Genomic DNA, 24,252 nt, shown 5'->3' on the forward strand with positions numbered 1-24,252 from the left:
CCATAAATCCTCAATCTCCATCAAAACACAACACAGATGGGTTTTCCCTTCTTTTCAAGCTTGTCTTGTTTCGGTGACTCAAGTCAAAGGGCGACAAATCCATCTTCTTCTGATCCCACACTCATCTCAACAGAACCACCTTCATCTATCATAACTGAACTCTGCCATCAGTTTACACTTGCAGAGATACAATCAGTGACAAGAAACTTCGAAAAGTCTTTGGGAGAAAGCAGGTTTGGTATTGTTCACAGAGGCTATGTAGGAAATACTTCTAAACCGGTTGCAGTCAAGCAGTATAAGAAGGACTCAGGTTTTGGTTTCTTGGAGTTCAAGAATGAGATTGTCTTGCTTTCGCAGCTGCACCACCCCAACCTCATCTCTTTGGTTGGGTTTTGCGTCGAAAGAAATGAGTTAATTCTTGTAAATGAGTTGCTTCCTAAGGGTACTCTTTATCGTCATCTTCACGGTCGAAACATTCATCCACTTCCATGGAAGAGGAGGCTACAGATTTGCATAGGCGTGGCACGTGGACTTCACTATCTTCACACTGGAGCCAAGTATACTATCATTCACCGCGACATTAAGACAAGTAACATTCTTTTGGATGATAACTGGGAGCCTAAAGTTTCAGGTTTAACACTGTCCAAAAGAGTATCTCTTAGGAGCTCAAAGTCATTGAAAAGGACTGAGTCAGATATAAAAGGAACATATGGATATAAAGATCCAGAATATGAAAGAACTGGAGTGCTGACTGAAAAATCAGATGTATATTCTTTTGGGGTAGTTCTGTTAGAAGTTGTAAGTGCAAAGCCGCCGCGGGAGATTTACAGGGAATACTTGGAAGACTGCAATCAGTCTCTCGAGTCATATGCAGAGAAAAATGTTGATCGATTTCTTAAGTCAAAGATTGAACCAGATTGTTGGAAAATATTTGTTGACATCACTGAGAGATGCTTGCTTGCAGAGGGGAGGGAGAGGCCAGACATGGGGGAAGTGGAGGTGGAGCTTCAACATGCACTGCAATTTCAGGAGGAAGCTGATAGAATATGATTTGCTTAGTTGGGTTTATTTCATGTATGCATACTTGTAGTTTTGGATGTAGTGAGACTGTTTTTATCTGAATTTTGATTGTCATTTAATCAATTCATGGTGGGTGTTGAACCTTTCTCAGTTCTTCTATTTCCAGAACCTGTTTCTCTTTGATCCATGTTGAAAGGAAATATAAACAAGGATGCACACAAAGCAGAAGCAAATTTGCATGAAACATACATATCAGTGCAGTCTTTCTGCCACAAGTTTTGTAATACATTCCAGAAGCAAGCCACAACACATGGAACCAATAGTAAAAAAATTATTAATCTATACAACAGTTCATCAATCATAGGATACAGATAGAATACAACAAATTCTGGTTTAAAACTTCAATTTCGGAAGCAAAGGAGCAAAGGATGATCCTCTTTCATCACTTGACTGCAAATAGAATACAAAAAATTGTTAGCAGAAATGATCATGAAGATAATGTAATAGCAAATAACTCCAACTTTTCTTTTAAATTAATTTAGTTAAGGAAAAGCTAAAAGAAAAGATATTTTGAGAGTGACAATCTTACATTGTATTTATTCGTTTAGAGTTCAGGCTTATAAGCTCAGTTCAAAAATACAATGGATGGCACATGCTGAACCTTATGGTAGTCCTCTCCATCAGTGGCAAGCCTAGTCTTGAATGATTTAGGCATCCACCTGATCTCTATCTCCCGGAGACCAGAAACAAATTTCAGTCCATCAGGAACAGTCTTTAACTTGTTACAGTCAGATATGCCTAATCGATAAAGATTTGGCATGGCTTGATTCTCCACTGTCCACTCTTCCAAATTAGGCAAGCCGCGAAGTACTAAAGATTTCAGTTGAGGAAAACCATTTTGTGAGCATGCCATTTTCTTTCCAATGAACATTTCCCATCCATTCAGGAACTTGAGGTTAGGAAGCTTCTCCAGTGTTACCATTGGATCTTCCATAAGTCTAGAACCCCACAGAGTTAACTTTGCAAGGTGTGGAGGAAATAGGCTTGCTTCCGGCAGCCTCTCAACACGTCCTTCTATCTTCAGTTTCCTGAGGGAAGGACATCCTAGCACCAACTTTTCAAGATTAACTGCCTTATCTGGGAACGACAGCATATCAGTCCTCAAGGACAATGATTCAAGGCATTCCAATCTTTCATTAGGGGGATTGAAAATCTCACAGAACTGCTCAAAGTACCTTGGATCATTTAGTACCAATTTTCTAAGTTTTTTCAACTTTAACAGATCTTTTACATTGCATTTGCTAGCAGGAAAATTGACTAATGTCTGTAAGTTGGTCAGATGTTCCAGCTGCAGTTGGTTATCATCATTGCCACACCAGCTGGGAAGATATAAATGTCTCAACCTCTTCAACTTCGATATAACATTTGGAATTTCTACAGTTGAATCCCAGCTCACTTTGCTGACAGTTTGCAAATTCAGGGTCTGCAAATTCTCCAAATTTCCCAACGAAGACGGCAGTATCTGTATGCGAGTTCTTTTTAGGCTCAGAAACTTCAGCCATATCAAGTTTCCCACTTCTTTAGGCAAGGACTGTCCCTTTTGCCCTTTAATACCTTCAAGGTCTAAAACTCTGAGAAATTTGAACTTAGCAAACAGAACTTTGATTATAGGCCAATCATTCAATCTACATTTCTTTTCATGAAAGTAGAGAAGAGATCTGAGGCGATAATTCACTAGCTCATCATGTGGAATCAACTGATCAACTTGCTGATCCAAGAACACTGCAAGTCTTCGAACTCCACCAGTTTTTCTTGCATCAGAAAGACTAGATGAAGAAGCAGAATTAGTGGTACTATTTTGTTGCACTCCACCAATGATGTAGAGAAATTGTTCCTTGGTGGCCTTTGACAAACACAAATCACGCATTAAATCATGTAGCCGACAGGTTTTAATTGTCCCTGTAGACCCCATCTGACCAACTTGAACCATGCAACGACTGATTAAGTTACCAAGGTAGCGTTCGGCGACATCCTCCATAGTCTCACCCCTTTCAGTCTCATACTGAGATGAGACAACACCTTCTGCTACCCACAACTGAATTAGCTTGTTTGTTGGTATCTCAGAGTCTTCAGGGAATTGGCTTAAGTAGAGAAAACATGGTTTCAGGTGATAAGGTAAGTCATTGTAACTTAAATCCAACACCTCAGCTAATCTTGATTGCCTTTCAAGTTCCTCTCCTTTTATTAGGTAGGAAACTATATATTTATGTATTGTTTCCCACTCACTGACTGTGTCTTTCGTCGCCAAGAGCCCTCCAAGCACGATGATTGCCAAAGGCAGACCAGCACATTTCACAACCATTTCCTTGCCTAATCTCTTGAAGTCATTGTAAACTGGGAACTCTGCAAAAGTCATACTCTTACACTCAATAAACATGAGGATGCTACTTAAAACATGCATACTTGATACTTCTACTTAAAAAGGAACATGTAAAGTTCCTACACATGCCATCTACGTAAAAGGTATGCAGAACCTACATTTTTTAAGCATAAAATCGTTCATTGTTAAGACATATTCTCAAAAGAAAACGGGCCATACCCTTTGATGCATCTAATTATGATTAAAAAAAAAAAAAAACAATGGTCTAATGTCAACAATTGAACAAAATAAATTCAGAAACTATGCATAAGTTTAGTGTCAAGTGCAGATTAAGTCCTAAGTCCTGACAAAGCATGTAAGGAGTACTAATTAATTTATGCACCAAGCTAAATGAACATGATGAAATAATGAAACAAGCAAAACAGACAAGAGCAAGAGGATAAATATTATCCTATTAGGTACCTGAATCGTTGTTTTGTGGAAAAGCTTTCTTTTGAAACAATGCCCAACTTGCTTCTTCATTCAGGCACTTTGGCTCATGAAGCAAGCCTTTACTATCTACATGCAGAGCAATGCCTTTATTGCGCGATGTGAAAACTATCTTACTCCTTGTGTTTTCCAAAGGAAAGGCATGCTTCATTTTGTCCCAATCCCCATTGCTCCATATGTCATCAAGGATGATCAAACATTTCTTATCTTGCTGAACTTTGTACAGCTTCTTTGCTAATTCCTCGTCCCTCAATTTCATGATCTCATCCCTCTCCTCTTTGGTAGGAGAAGTAAGCTTAATCAAAATTCCTTCCCAAACTTCTCTTTTCTTGCATTGCTGAGATAGATAAATCCATGCAAAACCATCAAAGTGGCGCCTAATGGCATTATGATAGTAAACTTTTTTGGCAAGTGTTGTTTTACCAAGACCACCCATCCCACAAATGAAAACTGTTCTAGAATGCTGATCTTGATTCAACAACCATTCAACCACCTGTGCTATGTCCTCCTCCAAGCCTACAATGAACTCTTCAACTATATGAGAATAAGACCATCTTAGTTCCTTTTGATTCTCAAACTCGATGCGCAATTTTTCTCTGTCTCTTTCCTCTAAACCATAAGTTTGCAGGCTTCTTGTGAGATCAGATATTTTAGAGTTAATGGACATAATCTCAGACCCAACCTTGTGAAGATAGGTGCCTTTGTAGAGAGGATTCTTTGTTCCAACATTGATTGCATAATTCTCAATCACATCCTCGGCATCATAAGCTAGTCTTCTGATCTCTAATATCCGATCCTGGATTCTCTCATCTTGATCTTGCCTTCTCTCAGCATCTTTTAGGAAGCATTGCATCCTCCTCAGTTCAGTCTGCAATTTTTCGACATTGCTTTTAACACCACGCAACAAGTTGGCCTCTTCAACAAGTAGGTCGTTAAGCCTTTCAATTGCGAAGGACACAACCGCCTCAACCATTATAACAACTCTGTTTCCTTCAGTTACACACAAATACTTCTCATTAGCCACAAATCAGATCTGAATTGGAGGCATAAAACATAATTAGGCCTTAACTTTCTGTCAATTAGATTTTGAAGAACAAATAGTTGTGATTCAAATACACAAATTTCTGGCTACCTAGAAAACATATCCTACTTATTTACCTAACTAACATTATCGAATAAATAAATAAATAACTATGCAGATGAAAATTTTCAAACTAAGAGAGCAAAGCGAAGGCTAAAAATGAAAGGGGTTTGTGAACTAGGTATTACCAGATTTACAAAGACTTATGTAGTTATATGTCTCATATGTTCATCCTATCCTATGCTTGTTCCAGGAACAACAAAAATAGTGAAATAATACATAGAGAAGCCAATTCAGAAAGCATGATATACAATACAAGTAGATTTAGAGATGACCTTGGTTTTGTTGAGAATAAGGAGCTGTGATTGTGAAGGCAGTGGTTCAGCAGTGATGGGGGTTGAGCATGTAAGTTTCCTCTTCCAAACTCTCTGTGAGCTGCGTGTAAGACTTGTTAGTTGACTTTGGTGCATGCTCATTGATTATCTGCTTCATTAGACTCAGTTATAAATTATTATTATTATTATATTACATACTTTTTGTTTGTATAGATTCTTATCTAGATATAAGTTTTAACAATTTATGTTTAGGAACTTCAAAGTTGCTAATGAACTTGTACAATTGTTTCTCATATTGATTTATATATAGGAAAAGTATAGAGGGCCAGCAACTTTATCAAATTCTGGCCAACATGTAACCAGCAAAGAAGAATGAGTCATTGGATGAAATTTTACACTAATCTCACATCATTAAAAGTTTCATTGATGGCTATTTGAGGACTATAAATCTTAAAAGTTGCTACTCCCTAGCATTCCTCTTATATATAATCGTATTTTACTTTTCATCCATATTTATTTATTTATTACTATTACTATCTTGGTGATTTTGTATGTATATTTATAACTATTTTTTAACTAGCAATGCTAGGAGGCCAGCAACTTTTATAATTAGTAGCCATCAAATAGCCATTAATAATAATTTAATGGTGTGAGATTGGTGTGAGATTTTATCCAATAGCTCATATTTTTCTGCTGGTTATATGCTGGCCAAAATTCAATAAAATTGCTCACCCCTAAACTTTTCCTTTTTTAATTAAGTAACATAAATTTATCCACGTCAAATTACTTATTTTTAACCAATTATATTTTGAAAACAAGTTACATATTTCTTTCTCAAATTCCGTCAGCTATTCTCTTTCTTACAGCAAAGTTACAGACGCTCTTGAACAAGAGAGTTCAGCACAATAAGTGGAACAAGAATAACAATAAATAAATAAAAAGTTAAAAAAAATTATAAAAAAATTCATCAATTATTTTTTGTGCTCTTCTTTTTTATAGTGTACTCCTGATTTTGTATTACTAATTTTGTACTTGTAAAAACATCTTTTTTTTTCTTCTCTCCACCTGCACAATCTCGTTGAAGTCTCCTATAAAAACTGACATAACTCTGCAATACAACTTAATTTTCCCTACACAGCAAATTTCTCTTCTCTTGTATGAACTCCATACACCACAGAAAGCATAATTGAAATAATTTTTAGTAAGACTCCTTCAATACACAACCAAAACTTTCCTAGCTCAGGATTCGGTGGTCCAAGTAGAAAATATGTTTTTGGAGTTTTTTTATCAATTGCTACGTAGTCTTTGAACTAATTTTAATTACAAATTAACTCCATATATTTTATTTAATTATAAAAATAGTTTTTTATTTTATAAATTATTATTTTATCAATTATCTATTATATTTATTAACAATCAAATACAAAAATAACAACCAATTATATCCTCCATTCATCCTAATAATTCCAATTGATTAAAAAATTAATTTTGATCTCGTTACGTTCGTCCATGGCTTCAAAATCGTGTTTCCTTGAAATTCAATCGATTGGTTTACACTATATCACAAAACAATCGATTGAAAGTTGTAAGGTAGAATGGTAAAAAACTTAAACCAATCGATTGTTTATACTTTCCAATCGAATGAATGCCTCAAAACAATCGATTGTTGTTGTTACTCAATTGATTGAATTCACGAAAACAACAAGGATTTGCCAAATACAATCGATTGGAAAGTGATGACATTGAAGTTTTAGCCAAATTCAATCGATTGGTAATGTAATCCAATCGATTGGAAGGTGATGAAGTTGAATGTTTTGCCAATTTCAATCGATTGGTAATGGAATATCCATCTACTCAATCAATTGGTAATGTTCTCATTTTTTAGAATTCTGTAGGATTTTGCACAATTTATTCTATTCTACTTTCATAAATCACAAATAGGTTGTACAAATCCTCATTAATCCATTTTTTTTCAATCACCATGATCAGGATCTTATTATCTTCTTGCACCAATATCAATGTATTAACATAAGAACAATTTTTATCACTTAACTTAAATCATTGATCCTGTAGTTTGGTCTAGTTTGGACGAAGGAAATGTATTTCTACTAGTATTAATTAAATCCGTGATACTACATGACGAAATTAAAGCCATGGACGAACATAACGAGATCAAAGTTAATTTTTAATCAATTGAAATTATTAGGATGAATGGAGGATATAATTGGTTGTTATTTTTGTATTTGATTGTTAATAAATATAATAGATAATTGATAAAATAATAATTTATAAAATAAAAAATTATTTTTATAATTAAATAAAATATATAGAGTTAATTTGTAATTAAAATTAGTTCAAAGACTACGTAATAATTGATAAAAAAAACTCCAAAAACATGTTTTCTACTTGGACCACTAAGTGGTCCAAAAGTTCTTGGACCACCGAATCCTGTGCCAACTTTCCTTTATGACAACGACTCATTTTAAACATTATTTCATCCCAATATAACAGTAAACCACTTGAGGCACCCTCCGACTCAACATATTCTCATCCCGCAGATCACTCTCTCGAATTCTTATTACATCAAATTTCGTCACTACTCGCCACTTAATCTCAAACAAGCCCAACCTATTCAACTTAATTTTTTTCTTGAGGTTTTTGACCATGTTTAATTTTCCATCGCCCATTAACCTCCTACCATTCAAAGAACAAATTATTTTAATAAATTATTACACACCTTTTTTTTTGGTCTGCAGTGTCTTGCTTTCTCTTTCTGTTTTGCCAAATTTTCTTTTCTGAGCAATTTTTTCATTCTGTGCTTGGAGAATAGCTATAATATCATCTTCTTCATTGTATAAAATTGCACTTGATTCCAACGCTAGGTCCCAAGTTTTTCTATTTTAAAGCATCTGCTCCTCCAAAATATTATTTCTGTTTCCCTTACTTCCTTCATTCTTGTCCGAACCACCATCATCAACCACCCTCTTTCCAGCTACTTCTTCATCGTGTTCTGATAGCTCTCCCCTGTCTCTTTGTAAATGTTGTTCCCTTTGTGCCGAAACCCATGCCACTATTATTCACAATGTCATCCCTATCACGCGTTTCTTCATCAACGTCTTCTGCACCATCATCATCAACATACACACCCAACCCACCAGTCCCTCCATTCAAACCGCCGGGAGAGTAGCGGCTTGGTTTTCCGCCACCAACTCTTCCTCGATCTCACGACCCAACATAGGTGGCATCAAGGTTGTGCATTTTCCTTGCCATGTTGAACCTCCTTTGTCGTGGTCAGTCTTTAGCTTTTCTCCTTCAACATCGATTCGGTCTCCCTTGATCTTCTCTGCGCCGGTTTTCAGTGCAAGTTTTGCAGCTGCACACTTGTTGTAGACCCTTCTCTAGTGTGCCCATCCCTATCATAAAAATCGTGCTCTATTTCCATGAAGTCTGACTCAGATTCTAAATCCAACCCAACATCACCGAACCGGTTGATTGAGGAAGCCGAGTCTAAAGATCATTTTCTGTCTTTTTTGGACATCTTTGAATTGTTGGACCTAACACCAAACTTACAAAGAACCTTCTTTTTCTTATTCCTTTTGCCCCTCCTTTCTAATCCATTAAAGTTACCTTCATAAATCCATGTTACTGTATCTTCAAAATCAACTTCATAATTAATATGATCACATCCCACACAATCCGCTCTCCCTTCAATTCCTTCATAAGTTGGTTGATATGTTACTGTTTTTATCTTTTGTTTTGAATGATCATTAATCCACTCATTCAAAATAATTTCAGGAATTACCAACATGCCCTTATCTTCTCCATCTTTCCTCAACTCTCCCATCACCACATCGGCTGCTTGGTCGTTGAAAACCGCCGATTTTATAGCCCGTGCACTCCTTAAGCTCGTACCCACACACTCTCTTTCCGCAACTTCTTCGTTGTTCACAATTATAGTCACTTTTTTCACTAGCTTCTTCATAACAATTCAATCCAAAAGCCTCCCGTCTCACTTCTTTCACTAGCACATCGAATCTACTGATACCTATTGTGATATGGACCCATTCATTAATCATATCCATGATACAAGTATCAATTTACATTCGTCCAACACTAAGACTGCGTTTGTTTTTAGAGATAGGACAGAACATGACATTGAAACGGAGACAATAGGACGGAGACACTAAAAATTATCTTTTGTGTATTGTGTTTGGATACGATGGACAATACACTAATGTAATGTCTAGTATTATGTTTGGATACATATGGATAAGACTAAAATATTATATGAAATGACTAAAATAACCCTGTGATTCCAAATTTTCTACATCAATACAAATTAATTTAATAAAAAATAAGAGTACGTAGGAGTACAGACGAAACTTGAAAAAAATATTTGAAGAGGCAAAAAATTTTAATAAAAAAATATATTAGTATTTATATTAAAATAAAATTTATAAATATAATTATTTTATTTTAAAATTTATTATTAATATGTAGGAATACATATGGTTAAGATTAACAAAAAAAATAAATTTGAGTTTGATTAATAAAAAATTTTGTTTAAGTTAATAAGCCAAATTAATTTTAAATAAAAAATTAATTTAAAAAAATCCATTTTTACATGAAAAAACAATTAGTTTTTGCATATAAAAATCTATTTTTATTTAAAAAAAAACTAATTTTTTTATCTAAAAACTTATTTTTCTTTATAAAAAACTGATTTTTCTTTAAATTATATAAAATCAATTACAATTTATAAATTATTTTTTAACATTTTAAAAGATCAATTTTACTTTTGCTAATATTTATCTTTCAAAAGTTTTAAGATTAATTATTTTTGTTATTATTTTTATTACAAATCAAATAATATAATATAAGGTTAAAATGGTATTGAAGTAAAACGATAAAAAGAAAAAGAATTATCGATCCCCAATAAAAAATTCTACAGAAAGGAGAGAGTACTTAGAAAAGAAAGAGATAGGGGAAGAACAGGAAGAAAAAGTATCTCTAAACAACGCAATAGAAAAAATAAAAAGGGGTAATAGTGGAAAAAAAGGAAAACAAAATTTATAAAATTGTCCGTATCCACTCTTCCAAATCCCGTGTCTATCATTGTCCTTCGTGAAAGAGTGGACACAAAAGTATAAAAAACTGTCTCGGAGACAATATATCCACTGTCCATGTCTCTGCTTCCAAACACTTTTTAAACAAGTGTTGTCCATGTCTCCGTGTCCTGCCCCCGAAAACAAACGCTACCTAAAAGACATGCACGATTCTGTCACTTTGTCACAACCGACTACTTTCCCCATTGGCCTCCTAATATACTAAAGGTTTCTGCTGACCACGCATGTAACGGAAGAATTGCAAGAGACTATGCATTTTAAATGTATATGCTTCTTCCGCATTCAATATAGAATCAAAAGTCAAAAGAACTTTATATGCTCCCAGTTCCCATACTTTGACAACTTGAGGCAGGTTTTTTCCAATCATCTTTTTCAAGGAACTTAAATCAATTGCCTTCGTCGTACTGCCGACCAGACTTCTCTGTAGCCACTCCAGATTCTTTTTCACCACCGATACTTCCACTTTCTTTGTCCACCCATTTCCATGCGAGTCTGGCTCTTTTTGGTGCGTTGTTAGTTTCTCTACTTACTTTTGGTTATCTCCTTTCTAAGGTTGAGAATTTGTCTTGTTCTGACTATCACCTCGTTCCTGAACTGTCTTTCGGACCTTTGTCTCAGTTCGTCTATACTTCATTTCTCCCACGTACACAATCTTCCCTCTCAACCTCATACGATTCATTTTTGTTATAGCCTTCAGAGCTCCACCTTTCATTGTGTATCGGATGAACGCAAAAACATACATATTACCACCTTTTTGTTTTCGTGATACATAAATATCGTTAATGCGTCCAGTCCAATTAAACAGATGAAATAATTCATTCTTCGAAATATTTTCAGAGAGATTATCAACAAAGATGAAAAAAGACTTATTTTCCAACCGTTGATACTTTTCTCGATTCCAAATCTCGTAATATTTTACATATTCTCTAATTCTAACCTACTATATGTTTCCATCCTCTTTCTCATTCCTTCTCTCATCTCTCACTCCTCACTCCTCACTCCTCACTCCCAATACCCTCCTTTTCTAATTTTACTTTTTACTCATTCTAAAGAAAAAGCTACTTCGAGAAGAAATATATATATATATCAAATCTCTTTAATGTCTAATTTTCCACCGATACAGAGGCAACAAACAAGTCAAACTCATTGAACCCATACTTGCAGACGCTGTTGCAATGAAAATATGTGAACTCTTTTTACTCAATTATTGAACTTGAGAACCCTATCGGATAAAAAAGTTAGTTTAAGCATTATTAGAAGGGCTTCTCTGAGCTGGATCGGAGTAAGAGACTACAGCATCAAGGTATGTGAAGATTTGTTTCTGCATTTAATCCTCAGGTATTTCACTCTCCTTCCCTATATATTCGTTATAGAATTTGGCAACCACCTACTATTGCATTTATCAGATTATTTGATGAGCATTTATATATAAGTTAAATTTCCTAAATTAGTATCATTTTATTTAGACTAGTTTCACATATTCCTGGAGCCTAGCCTTTGCAGTTTGCAACCGACTCATGGTCATGAATCATGATGCTTTGACAGGTGTATGAAATTAGAATAACGATGATATTGAAATGTTTGGGGTTTTGTGGTTGGAAGAAGAAGGAAAGTTCATCATCAAAGAGAAAGTATAAAACAGTAATAGAAGAGCTATGCCATCAATTTTGCATGGAAGATATTAGAAAAGCAACCAACAACTTTGACAAAAAACTTCTCATTCTACAAGACGACTCTTATTGTAGCGTGTACAAAGGCTGTCTCGAGTATAACGGTACAACTGAATATACAATTGCAGTAAAACCCGGGCGCGATACCATCCGTTCATATATGGTGAAGGAAATTGAGGTGCTATGTCAGCTTCGTCACCCAAATATAATCTCACTTATAGGCTTCTGCGACAATGAAAATGAAATGATTGTTGTGTACGAGTACATGGCCAATGGATCACTTGGTGATTACTTGAGTAAAAGGAAGAAGGAACCGCTATCATGGAACAAGAGACTAGAGATCTGCATCGGAGCAGCACGTGCTCTACACTACCTTCACGCTGGAGCCAAGCGTACTATCTTTCATCGCTTCATACAACCCGCTAACATTCTATTGGATGAGAATATGGTACCCAAACTCACAAATTTTGAAACTTCCTTGCAAGGACCACTCTCTACCTCCAAGCCAAAACCAATTATAGATATTATTCGGGGTAATTTAATTTATTTTTTTTCTATTAAGTTATCAACACTTCCTTATTAAGAGTAAAGGATTGGATTGGATCATTTTTAAACATGTGTAACATATTAACATATTACTCTCTAAATAATTAAACACTAGTTTCACTTATAGGTACAATTGGATACATTCCCGATGAAGTGCTTACACTTGGCATCTATACTGATAAATGTGATGTTTACTCCTTTGGTAAAGTTCTACTAGATGTGATATGCGGCACAAAGGACGAGGATTTGATGAACAAGATCAATATGTTAGCAAGCCTACACTTTGGGGAGAAGACGAATGAATATTTGGAACATTTCCCCCCAAGCAAGCTCTTATGTTCGTGGATTCCTATGGAGGAGATGGTTGATCCAGATCTTAACGGAAAGATTGCTCCCGAGTGTTGGGATGCAGTAATGAGTATTGCTCAAAGATGCATAGACTATGAAGCAGATGAGCGACCAACAATGGGTGAAGTAGAGTTGTTGCTTGAGAGTGCTCTCTCATTGCAGCAACAATCTGATATAACACACTCTTCTGCTGTTCATTACACCTTATCCTCCACCACCTATATTCATATGCAACCATCAATTTGTATTCATGCCAATAACATAGAGGACATGCTAAACCATCAATTTCCCCTGCCTGATATTAGAGAAATGACCAATAATTTCGATGACGATTATGGAATAATGGGAAAAGGTAGTTTTGGGGAAATGTACCGAGGTCGTGTCAGACTTAATGGTGTAACAGATAATTACTACTATTGGATCGCAATAAAGAAGATGGATTGGCCATCAATTTGTGATTCTGGGATGCAGTTCAACTTCAGGAAAGAAATTGAGAAAATCTGTGTGCTTCGCCATCCAAATTTGGTGTCTCTTTTAGGATTCTGTGATGATGATGATGATGATAATGATGATGATGATGATCTTGATGATTCTGTTGACAATGATAATGATGATGATGCCAAGATACTTGTATCCGAGTTCATACAGAATGGAAGTCTACTTTATAACCTGCATGATAGTCATCGGAATAAGAAAGCTCTGACATGGAAGAAACGACTGCAAATATGCATTGGAGTAGCACAAGGACTACACTACCTTCACACAGCATCCATTTTTCACCGTAACATTAAACTTACTAACATCCTTTTGGATCGCGCTATGGTGCCTAAACTCTCAGATTTTGGGTTTCCCTGGTCAAACCCAATACATGCAGGTAATTATTTAGCTTGTACTTGTAAGAGAAACCAAATAATTCTTACCAATTCAAGGACTTGCAGGTTATTATGCTGCTCCTGAATGGTCTGAAGGTCATGAATTCACAGATAAGTGTGATGTTTACTCTTTTGGTATAGTTCTACTACAAGTAGTATTCACGAGCAAGCTACCGCTTATTGAGGGGGAGAGTGATCCGATTCTCAAGGGTAAGATTGCACCACAGTGCTGGGAAGTTTTCTTAGACATCACACAACGGTGTTTGAAATTTGAAGCAAATGAGAGACCAACCATGAATGAAGTTATAAGTCAACTTGAGCATGCTCTGGCACTACAAGAGGAAGCAGATGCCAACACTAGTGATGAATACAACTTATTATCAATGACCTTTGATGATGATGTTTTATTAGGAAGAGCCTTATGTTAGCATTATTTTCGGAAATTGTATTTTGTTGGTTCATTTATTTAATATGTTTATTCAAGATTTATGTGTAAACTTGTTGACCAATGAAAAAAGCATGAATACTAGCTCATAATATTATCTGTTATCTGAGTTTTAAAAATAAGTACCTGGTATGATCGTTGAAAATAGAAAAAGATGTAAAACATTGAACAAACATGATACTGAGATATGACCACAAAGCATATCAGTGTTATGAGTTTTCTATATAACTAGAGTGAGATTTCCACAATATACGGATAGATAAATTAATTATACTATATGGTGTATTTTAATAAATGTTATATTATTTAAACATTGATTAGATAATATGTAAATTAAGTTAAATTTGGAGTGTTTTATATTAAAAATATTTTGTAGAATATTTATTTGATAATTTGTATATAATTTTATATAATTATTCAAATAAAATGTAATACAAATTGAAATATAATTTATTGTTTTGAGAATTTAAATTTTTTATTTTTTAAAAAAACATAAATTTTTTTATTTTAGAGTTGTACAAAATTATATTTTTATTTGTTGTTTTTATTTTTATTTGTTTTAGTTGTCATAATTTATCTTTTTCTATCGTATTTTTTGGTTTGCAAATAATTAAAGAAAAAGTTGAAAAAAAATGAATGAAAATGAAAAACACAAAAAATGTAATATAAAATTAAAAATTAATTTTATAATCATGATATATTGGTATGAGAGATTAAAAAATGAAGGATAGTAAGAGTCTTAATATATATAAATTGTAGAATTTGAATATTTATAAATAAATTTTTTTATAATTATTATTATGACATTTTTAATGTACATGTTTATTGCATTTAATTAGTATTTTATGTTTTAATTGAATAATAATAGATAATTTATTTTTTAATCTTTACTAAAGGATGATTAGTTAATTCTCATCTTTTACCAAATTATTAGAATTGCTGAGGCGACATTATTAATAAGGAAAAGATGAAAATTGGTTTATATGTTATAAATAAATAGATATTGAAACCCGTTGGATTTTTTTTTTTATCTATCATCTTGAATTTTTACATATTATGAATATAGTTTTGGTTTATATGTAATAAATATAGGTTTGGATTTAAACAAAACTCAAACCTATATGAAACTGAATTTGCAAATTTTAGTGTGAGAGAGATGTTTAATATATTAACTGATTTTTACCAGAATATCTATATTTGCAGTACTGAAAAACAAATGCGTAAATATTTGTTTGCTAAAAGAGGCTATTTTTTTTTTATATTGGATTGTTATTGATGTTTTTGTTAATATTATAATGTTTTAGTGTAATACAATTAATATGAGATAAAAAAAAACTGTCAGTAACTATTTTAAATAAGACAAAAAATTAAAAAAAGTAAACAGAAATGTGAATCACGATTTCAAATAGGATAAAAAGAAATAAAAATCGTGAGTCACGATTTTAATTTTTTAATTTAAAAAAATTGTGATTTATAAAATCTTGAATAACGATTTCTTTTGTTATACAAATAATAAGTACACACCCGTTTCAAGTTATATCAACGTATTCCACAACTTCATTCATAGTATAAAAATAATTAGCGGCTAAAAGAGATTGAAAGATTAAACTTAACAAAATGGAGGTGGCAAACCTGCAATTGCCACTACAAACAACTTTTTGACTCAATTATTAGCACAAAGCTGAACTTTAATTTTTTTAGCTCAATTATTCTGCAATCTGCCAGGGAAGGAAGTATAGCTAACCTTAGAAGGGCTCTGAGCATAACATTACAGCATCAAAGTAGAAAGGTCTGAATAGTTGCTTCTGCATTCATCTTCACATATAGAAAACCTACATCTTCACATATAGTTGCTTCTACTCCTTTATATTATTATTATTATTTAGACTTGTCTCACATCAGTTGAAACATATGAACAACCTACATGTATGTGCATGTGAACCATGAAAAGGAGGAGATCAGAAAAATTCCTGTTATATTTTGAGATCATAGCTATATTCTATTGACATCATCATCAAAATTTTCTGTATATATAATTCTATCAACTCCATTCTAATTAATTACTTAATATTGTTTCAATAAACTTTGTTACTTTCTATCTGTTATTGCAAACTAAGTTACTGCCTATACAGTACAGAAGGCATTTCAATATCACTCAAAACACAGCACAAATGGGTTTTCTATCTGGTTTTTCTTGCTGCTTCCAATCTTCTTCTGGTGATAGAGGAACACGTATCTTAGAAGAACAACCATCATCCATTATAAGTGAACTCTGCCGTCAGTTTTCACTTTCAGAGATGCAATCAGCGACAAATAACTTCCATAATTCTTTGAAAGTTGGAAAAGGCTCCTTTGGCAATGTCTACAAAGGTTATCTGGAAAACAGTTCTACACCAGTTGCCATCAAACGGTGCTGGGAGGATTCAGTTGTTGGTCTTTCCTGATTGAAGAATGAGGTTGTCCTGCTTTCTCAGCTGCAACACCCCAATCTCATCTCCTTAGTTGGATTCTGCATTGAAGGAACCGAGTTGGTTCTTGTATATGATTACATGTCTAATGGTTCCATTCGTGATCATCTTCATCGTGGGAACATCGATCCACTTACATGGAAGAGGAGGCTTCAAATTTGCATAGGAGTGGCGCGTGCACTGCACTATCTTCACACAGGAGCCAAGTACACTATTATCCACCGGAACATTAAAACACGTCTCATTCTTTTGGATAGTAACTGGGAACCAAAAGTTTCAAGCCTATTAATATCCAAAAGGAGAGCACTTAGTACTTCAAAGTCATTGACAAGGGTGGAGTCAGATGTGAAGGGAACATTGGGGTATCTTGATCCGGAATATTACAACACAAGTATGTTGACTGAAAAATCAGATGTATTTTCATTTTGCATAGTTCTATTAGAAGTTGTGAGTGCAAAGCCGGCGCACGAGATTAACAGAGAATACTTTCAAGGTTTTAATAAGTCACTGAGGTCATCTGCAAATGAAATTGTTGATCCAATTCTTAAGTCTAAGATTGATCCAGATTGTTGGAAAACATTTGTTGACATCACTAAGAGATGTTTGCTTATGGAGGGAAGGGAGAGGCCAGACATGGGAGAAGTGGAGGTGGAACTTGAACGTGCACGAAAATTGCAAGAGGAAGCTGATGCCAAGAATTAACTGCTATAATTCTGGTAAAAAATATGACTTCCTTAGTTGAGTGGTTTGTCTGAATTTTCAGAAGATATGTTTGGCAGATGTAGTTCTAAAGTCAATCACTTCTTTCAATCCCATTGTCACTGAAGTAGCTGTTCATGTTGCAGATTAAGAAACAGAAAACAGGAGTTGAAGTTTGTACTTATGTTAGTTTCATGTAACTATATGTGCTCTTATCTTATCCCATAATTTCATTTTTCCAAGTAAATCCTTGCAAATATAGACCAATGAAGATTTAAGGTGAAAGTTACTTGGGTATTTATGTCTAAGGAAAACAGCAACAGTTTAAGTGGATTTTGAAAAAGTAAATAAATAAATAAATAAAAATGTAATTACAAGAAAACTTGTCGGAATGTCCTGTTCCATTCTCATTTTTTACTAGGAGAGTTCACACCCAACCCATAATAAGTGAAGAAAATGACAGTAGCACAATTGCAGTCAATCAAGGGAATCATAATGGAATTGGAAACCAAACAAAAGAACTCAACTTTTTAGATCTCTTATTATATAAGAATCTAACGAGATAAGGAACTACCTTAGAAGAACCATTGAGATGGAGTAGTAGATTACTGATTACAACAACTGAGAATGTTCTCAAATTTTGTCTCTGCTTTCATCTTCAGCAGATGAGTACTCAGGTACTTGACTTTTCCTATTTAAAAAAAATCGAAACTTTTGATATCGGTTCACAACTTTTGGTTCATGCTTCTCAAGTGTATAAGCTTTCCTGTTTCAAAGAAGACAAGCTCAACCAAGAAGCACTCTCCAACGGTTATAGAATTGTTATGCCATCAATTTTCCCTGGAAGATCTTAAAAGATCAACCAACAACTTCAACCAGAAATTAATAGTTGGAAAAGGAGGTTTTAGCACTGCATACAAAGGATGTCTCAAACACAATGGTGGATCAGAGCATACAATTTCTAGTATAAAATATATGTTGAAATACAAAATACATATTAAAAATAAATTAAATAACACATATCAAACATACATAATAGCTAATTTAGTGACTAATTTTTTATATATATATAATATTTTTGTTATTCTTAATACAACACACATTTATGACAAAATTGAATAAACACCCAATCCGATCATTGTCCATTCCAAAATAGGATAAAACAATTCCTGTCGAAAAAATATGAAGGAAATTGAGTTCATGAAGGAAATTGAGTTGCTATGCCAGCTTCATCATCCTAATTTGATCTCTCTTGTAGGATTTTGCAACCATGAAAAGTAAAAGATTATTGTGCAATGGCTCTCTTCATGATCACCTATACAATAAGGACAAGACACCACTATCATGGCAGAAAAGGCTAGAGATATGTATAGGAATCGCGCGTGGACTACACTACCTTCATGCTGGAGCCAAGCGTTCTATCTTTCATTGTGACATAAAACCTAGTAACATTCTTTTGGATAGCAATATGGTGCCTAAGCTCTCAGACTTTGGGCTTTCATTGCAGGGACCACTATCTACTTCCAAGCCAAAACCAATTGCAGTAGACTATGTTACAGGTAATTGATTTATTTATTCAATTTTATAAGCTTACTTCAAAGAATGTAATTAAATAATTCAAATAATAGTCTCACTTGTAGGTACATTTGGATACTTAGCCCCTGAGTGTTTCCAACGCCTGACTGTTACAGATAAATCATAAATGTGACGTTTACTCCTTTGGTATGGTTCTACTTGTAATGGTATGCATGAAGGAGAAGGATTTGTTTCTTAACAAGGCCAACATGTTGGGTAACCAACATTTGGAGGGGAAGAGTGAAATCAAATACTTACAGAAGTTCGTTGATGATCAAGTTCAACCATGGAATGTAATAGCCTTTATGCAGCGATTCCCAATCGAAGAGATCATTGATCCAACCCTCAGGGGAAAGATTGCACCAGAGTTTACATGTTAAATCATAATGTGTTTTCATCTTGACAAATTAACAATTAGTTTACATGTTAGATCTTATAATGATGTGTGATATTCTGTGTAGACATGATAACTCAACTAAGGCAATATTGAATGAAGATAAAGCAGATAATATAAGTGATTCGATTTAACTAGAGGAAACTCTATCTGCACTTTCAAATGTTCCAGTTTTTCACATGCATAGTTGGAAGGGAAATCATACTTTAAAGCAAAAGCAAAATAAAACAAAATTCTGTAGAAGCTTCTTCCAGCTGAACTTGCCAATCCTACACTTTATTTACAACATAATTAAGTGTCTCTGATGTCCAGTCATTTGCTCCTAGTTCTCTTTCCTTGTTTGACATCCCCCTTCTGATTCTGATGGCCTACAGAAAAGATAACCACTGCATTAGCCGTGAAAAAAGAAATAACTTAAAAACCCTTGCCACAAGACTAGGCTATAGGAAGCAAGACAGGGAACAATGATTCCCTAAGCATTGATAAATTCAAACAATAGCCAAACCCCGCATCTGATTGCAACTTGATGCATAATGCATCTTGCTAGGTACTTTTAATTAATCACAAAGCAATTAAAACTATGAGGAATAACATGGTGCAATGCATAGGAGAATAGTTACATACCACTTTTCTTCTTCTTATCCATATCCTTATCCTTAATCTCAGTAGGGAGTGGCGCGAGACACTCTGTGTATACAGTGTAGCTTCTGCCGTACTTGGACAACCAGTGAGGATAATCAACATGTTTGCGTTGGAGGAGCTCTCCTTTGGCATTATATTTTGCAAACCTTATGCGGGTACCTAAAACAAAATCTAGTGCAACAATGTCACTACCATTGGATAAGTATAGAGGCACGGTCTTACGAGAAATCTCATAGAAAGTCCAAGAGGACTGCACTTTGTATTGTTTCATCACCCATATGTTAGTTTTATCGCATTCATAAGAATACAAGGCCAGGCACCCTCCGAGTAGGACGAGATGAATGGGATCGAGATAACCCATCACTTGTTCAGGCATAGATATGGTTGAGAAACTCCTTTCCTTCAAATCAAATATAAGAATACTATAATCTCTAACACTAAGAGTGCAAGACGACCAATGAATAGCGCCATTCAAGAAGAACCCACGAGATTCCCAGTTGCTCCTACCCAAGGGTTTGGAGACTGCAAAACCAAGATTAGTCCATGAATTAGTTCTCAAAGACAAGCAATCAAAGTGGTCATGGCCATTCTTATCCTGAGAAGCTACAACAACTAAGTAGTCATCCTAAACGGGATTACTACGAGAAACAATGTGAGAGTAGGATACTCTTTTGCTGGATCCAGTCAATGGATTCCATACGATAAAAAAATGCCGGGCTCGGTGTAAGAGAACAAAGCCTCTGCAGGAGCACATAACTTCAAAACCATAATGTGTTTTCATCTTGAAAGGGAGAGATACCTCTTTTGCTGCAGTAGCACAATTGTAGTCGTGAAATGCTGCGTCAATGTCAACGGAGCAAGTCTTGGAGTAGTTACTTATGAAGAGGCATACATGGGTGGGTGCGGCAGGGAGGTGAAGATGCGATTCCGCAAAGTGTGGATCGGAAATGAGAGTGTTCCAAAGCTTTGAAACGCACTTGAGGCGACCGAGTTGTTTGAGCGGAACCCTAAGTAAGATTATGTGAATCAGCTCAAGAGGGAGAATATCGTGAATGCTCTTGCTCTTGTGATTCTCATTCAGTTGTTGCTCTTTCTTCTCCATGGTCGATTGCTGTTTTGGTTTGTTCCCTGTTATGTGCTTCTACTTCTTCTTATCCATGCTTGGAATGGAACGCAGTGCTTTCCTCGCAATTCACTCAGCCCCGGGATTTGAAATTTCGTTCAAAACAGAAGACCAAGGTCCAAGGGAAGGGAAGAATCACTTTTGAATTGGATATTGGAAAAAAATACTTATTTTTTAATTATTTTTTTTAAATTAGAGTTAAGTATGGTTTTGGTCCTAAAAGTTTTCATTAAAATCGAAATCGTGTCTCATCTAATTTTCGATTTAGAATCATCCTTAACAGTTTTTTTCGTATTAAAATCGTCTTTTTTTTTTTTTTGACAAAAATATCTTCACCACTACCAACACAATTACCTCTACCACCACCACCACCACCACCGCCAAAACCTCCACCAACAGCACCACCAACACCACCACCACCACCAACACCACCACCAACGCCGCCGCCATCTCCCTCCCCCCTTTCCCCTTCCCCTTCCCCTCTCCCTCCCCCCACCCCACCCCCACCCCGCGTCTCCTCCCTCTCCCCGTCTCCCCTTCCCCCCACCCCACCTCCACCTCCAAGAAACAGAGAAAATCAACACAAATTTAACACAAAAAAACAGAAAATCAACAAATCAACACAAATTTAATACAAGCAGAACCGGCGATGGTGGCGACGGCTATGGCGTTTCCTCCCCCCCATCTCCAACGCGTTTCCTTTGCCCCCCTCCTCCAAAACGCAATTTTTTTTAAATTTTATTTTTTTATTAAAATAAGGGTATTTTAGGAATTAAATTAAAAATTTTATTTAAAATGACGATTTTAATACGAGAAAAACGTTAAGGATAATTTTAAATCGAAAATTAGACGAGGAATGGTTTCGATCTTGGCGAAAAACCTTTAGGACCAAAACCATACTTAACCCTTTAAATTATTACAAAACTTTTTTCTTGCGAGAGTATATATTTGAGAATTTGAATATAATTTATTGTTTTGAGAATTTGAATTTTTTTTTTAAAAAAAGACATAAATTTTTCATATTAGAGTTGTATAAAATTATATTTTTATTTTTATATTTGTTTTAGTTGTCATACTTTATTTTTTTTTAATGGTATTTTTGGTTTGCAAATAATTTAAGAAAAAGTTAAAAAAAAATAAATAAGAATGAAAAACATAAAAAATGTAATATAAAATTATGAATTAATTTTATAATTATGATATATTGGTACGAGAGATTAAGAAATCAAGGATAGTAAGAATTATAACATGTATAAGTTATAGAATTTGAATATTTATAAATGAAATTTTTTATGATTATTATTTATGACACTTTTAATGTACATGTTTATTGCATTTAATTAGTACTTTATGTTTTAATTGAATAATATAGGTAAGAGTTTTTTTTATTTTTTAAAAATTTTCGGGCGCGCTACACATCCATGTAACCATGTAACCAAGTTGGCCCAAGTCCAAATAGAGTCACGCACATTAATAACAAGTGAAAACACGCGACTGAAAACCCTTTGTTACTTCGCGCTCATTTTGAAAAAAGTTACTTCTTCCTCTACACGAAACCGCTCCTTCTCTTCGAATCTCTCTCAAAATCACTCAAACTTCAATCACGATTTCTGCAAAAATCACTACTTGAGAAGAATCGTGAGAAGATTTGGCAAGGAACAACAAAAAACGAACGAAAACAACAACAGAGATTCGCCTTCCTCCTCCTCATTCTCCTTTTTTTTTCGCGTTCCTTCTTCTTCACGTGTTTTCTCCTTATCTTCATTCTTTTGTTGTTATTACTGCAGTATTTTTTTTCTCTTTTAATCTTTCTCTCCCTGGTGAAGAAGCAGTAGAAGGTGAGGAGAAAGAGTTTTGAATTGTGCAAAACAGAAATGAAACCGAAATGGCCAACTCCACTGAACCGAACATCATTTATGTGCTGAATAAAACATCATAAATATTTAATCATCAAAAAAAATATTTCTACATGCACAATGACTCAATTGAACACACTAACAATCAAGTAAATTAAAATGAGCAACTCCACTGACCCGAGCAACATTCATGTGCTGAATAAAACGTCATAAACATTCAATCATCAAGAATAGCATTTTTTCATGTAAAAGAAGTCAACTGAACACATAATAATCAGGTGAACCGAAATGGTCAACACCACTGAACCGAACACCAATCATGTGCTGAATAAAACGTGATAAGCATTCAATCAGTAAGAAAAATATTTCTGCATGCACAAGGACTCAACTGAACACATTAACAATCAAGTGAATCAAAATGAGCAACTTCACTTAACCGAGCAAAATGTTGGTGTTGTTGGTGATGATTATAACGAAAGAAGAAGAAGAATATGCGTGCGTGAAGAAGAAGAAGCAGAAGAAGAACCTATGTGCGCGAATGTGAAAGAAGAAGGAGGAGGAGAAAGAGGAGGAGAAATACTATTTTTGTTGATTGAAAGTTGATCACCATTTATTCACCACATGAATATTGTTCAGTTCAGTGGCCTTTGTGATTTTGATTCACCGAATGAATGTTGTTCGGTTCGATGGCCTCCTTTTACTTTGTTCAGAGTTTAAGATTATTGTGATAGCATGCAGCAATCATTTCCTAGCTGTCTCAATGTAATAACCTCATTCAACTGATTTGAAGTTGAATTATTCATTGTTTCCATTCAGAAGTGTAGATCGAAGAAGAAAACAAAAAAGAAGAAGAACGACGGAGCTTATTACGTTGAATTTAATGCAGATCAATAATGAAGAATGCGAACAGAGAAGAAAAACGCGAACAGATGAGAACGATGAATTTTATTAGGTTGAAGAAGAAGAAGAAGAAGAAGAAGAGAAAAATGCGAGAAGAGAACAAGGTTTACAGTGAGAAAGGTTTACGTTGAAAGAGGTTTATCACGCAGCAGAAGGTTTACGTTATATACGTTATATAAGACGCGTGTATAACAAACGTGTAAGGGGGTTGGGGGGCGCGTCTGATTGAAGTTACTTGGATAACTTGGATAAAAAAATTACATGAATGTAGAGCTTTTTCGAA

General features: G+C 34.6%; 3 protein-coding genes, 2 long non-coding RNA genes and 1 pseudogene across 12 annotated transcripts; 4 read left to right on the forward strand and 2 right to left on the reverse strand.

Moving 5' to 3' along the window:
* Positions 1-36: 36 nt before the first annotated feature.
* LOC112744602 (receptor-like protein kinase FERONIA) lies at positions 37-1,050 on the forward strand. The gene has a single exon (XM_029292369.2). The coding sequence runs from the start codon at positions 37-39 to the stop codon at positions 1,048-1,050; it is 1,014 nt and encodes a 337-aa protein (XP_029148202.1).
* Positions 1,051-1,245: 195 nt separating this feature from the next.
* On the reverse strand, positions 1,246-5,580 carry LOC112744597 (putative disease resistance protein At1g50180). 3 transcript variants are annotated; one of them, XM_025794269.3, is made up of 4 exons: positions 5,306-5,580; positions 3,863-4,872; positions 1,610-3,423; positions 1,246-1,470 (listed from the first exon to the last, which is right to left on the reverse strand). In XM_025794269.3, the coding sequence occupies exons 2-3, from the start codon at positions 4,860-4,862 to the stop codon at positions 1,646-1,648; spliced, it is 2,778 nt and encodes a 925-aa protein (XP_025650054.1). In that variant the 5' UTR covers positions 4,863-4,872; positions 5,306-5,580; the 3' UTR covers positions 1,246-1,470; positions 1,610-1,645. The 3 variants fall into 3 exon arrangements, with proteins under 3 accessions (XP_025650054.1, XP_025650055.1, XP_025650053.1); XM_025794270.3 differs by having other exon boundaries at positions 3,863-4,922; XM_025794268.3 differs by having other exon boundaries at positions 3,863-4,879; positions 5,306-5,519.
* A 5,964-nt stretch (positions 5,581-11,544) lies between these two features.
* LOC112744604 (uncharacterized) lies at positions 11,545-14,431 on the forward strand. 6 transcript variants are annotated; one of them, XM_072215212.1, is made up of 4 exons: positions 11,545-11,769; positions 11,977-12,634; positions 12,763-13,869; positions 13,934-14,431. In XM_072215212.1, exons 2-4 carry the CDS (start codon positions 11,998-12,000, stop codon positions 14,293-14,295), a joined length of 2,106 nt encoding a protein of 701 aa, XP_072071313.1. In that variant the 5' UTR covers positions 11,545-11,769; positions 11,977-11,997; the 3' UTR covers positions 14,296-14,431. The 6 variants fall into 6 exon arrangements, with proteins under 6 accessions (XP_072071313.1, XP_025650063.1, XP_025650065.1 ...); XM_025794278.3 differs by having other exon boundaries at positions 12,775-13,869; XM_025794280.3 differs by having other exon boundaries at positions 12,856-13,869.
* A 1,532-nt stretch (positions 14,432-15,963) lies between these two features.
* On the forward strand, positions 15,964-17,717 carry LOC112740692 (uncharacterized). The gene is made up of 2 exons (XR_011871494.1): positions 15,964-16,101; positions 16,450-17,717. It is a non-coding gene; the product is annotated as an uncharacterized lncRNA (long non-coding RNA).
* A 908-nt stretch (positions 17,718-18,625) lies between these two features.
* On the forward strand, positions 18,626-19,550 carry LOC112744607 (putative receptor-like protein kinase At5g39000; annotated as a pseudogene).
* LOC112744605 (uncharacterized) lies at positions 19,541-21,348 on the reverse strand. Its single transcript, XR_011871495.1, has 3 exons — positions 20,890-21,348; positions 20,073-20,612; positions 19,541-19,816 (listed from the first exon to the last, which is right to left on the reverse strand). It is a non-coding gene; the product is annotated as an uncharacterized lncRNA (long non-coding RNA).
* Between the last annotated feature and the right edge of the window lie 2,904 nt (positions 21,349-24,252).

This window comes from Arachis hypogaea, chromosome 14 (genome assembly GCF_003086295.3).
Source record: "Arachis hypogaea cultivar Tifrunner chromosome 14, arahy.Tifrunner.gnm2.J5K5, whole genome shotgun sequence".
In the NCBI taxonomy this organism is placed as follows: domain Eukaryota; kingdom Viridiplantae; phylum Streptophyta; class Magnoliopsida; order Fabales; family Fabaceae; genus Arachis; species Arachis hypogaea.

What these genes read in the sequence shown, in the direction of transcription:
- LOC112744597 (XM_025794269.3), bottom strand. Translation starts at nt 4,862, where the DNA reads ATGGTTGAGGCGGTTGTGTCCTTCGCAATTGAAAGGCTTAACGACCTA. An exon ending in TCCACAAAACAACGATTCAG is followed by an intron (nt 3,424 to 3,862) that starts GTACCTAATAGG and finishes TGACTTTTGCAG; the next exon opens with AGTTCCCAGTTTACAATGAC.
- LOC112744602 (XM_029292369.2), top strand. Translation starts at nt 37, where the DNA reads ATGGGTTTTCCCTTCTTTTCAAGCTTGTCTTGTTTCGGTGACTCAAGT.
- LOC112744604 (XM_072215212.1), top strand. Translation starts at nt 11,998, where the DNA reads ATGATATTGAAATGTTTGGGGTTTTGTGGTTGGAAGAAGAAGGAAAGT. An exon ending in AATTATAGATATTATTCGGG is followed by an intron (nt 12,635 to 12,762) that starts GTAATTTAATTT and finishes ATTAAACACTAG; the next exon opens with TTTCACTTATAGGTACAATT. An exon ending in GTCAAACCCAATACATGCAG is followed by an intron (nt 13,870 to 13,933) that starts GTAATTATTTAG and finishes AAGGACTTGCAG; the next exon opens with GTTATTATGCTGCTCCTGAA.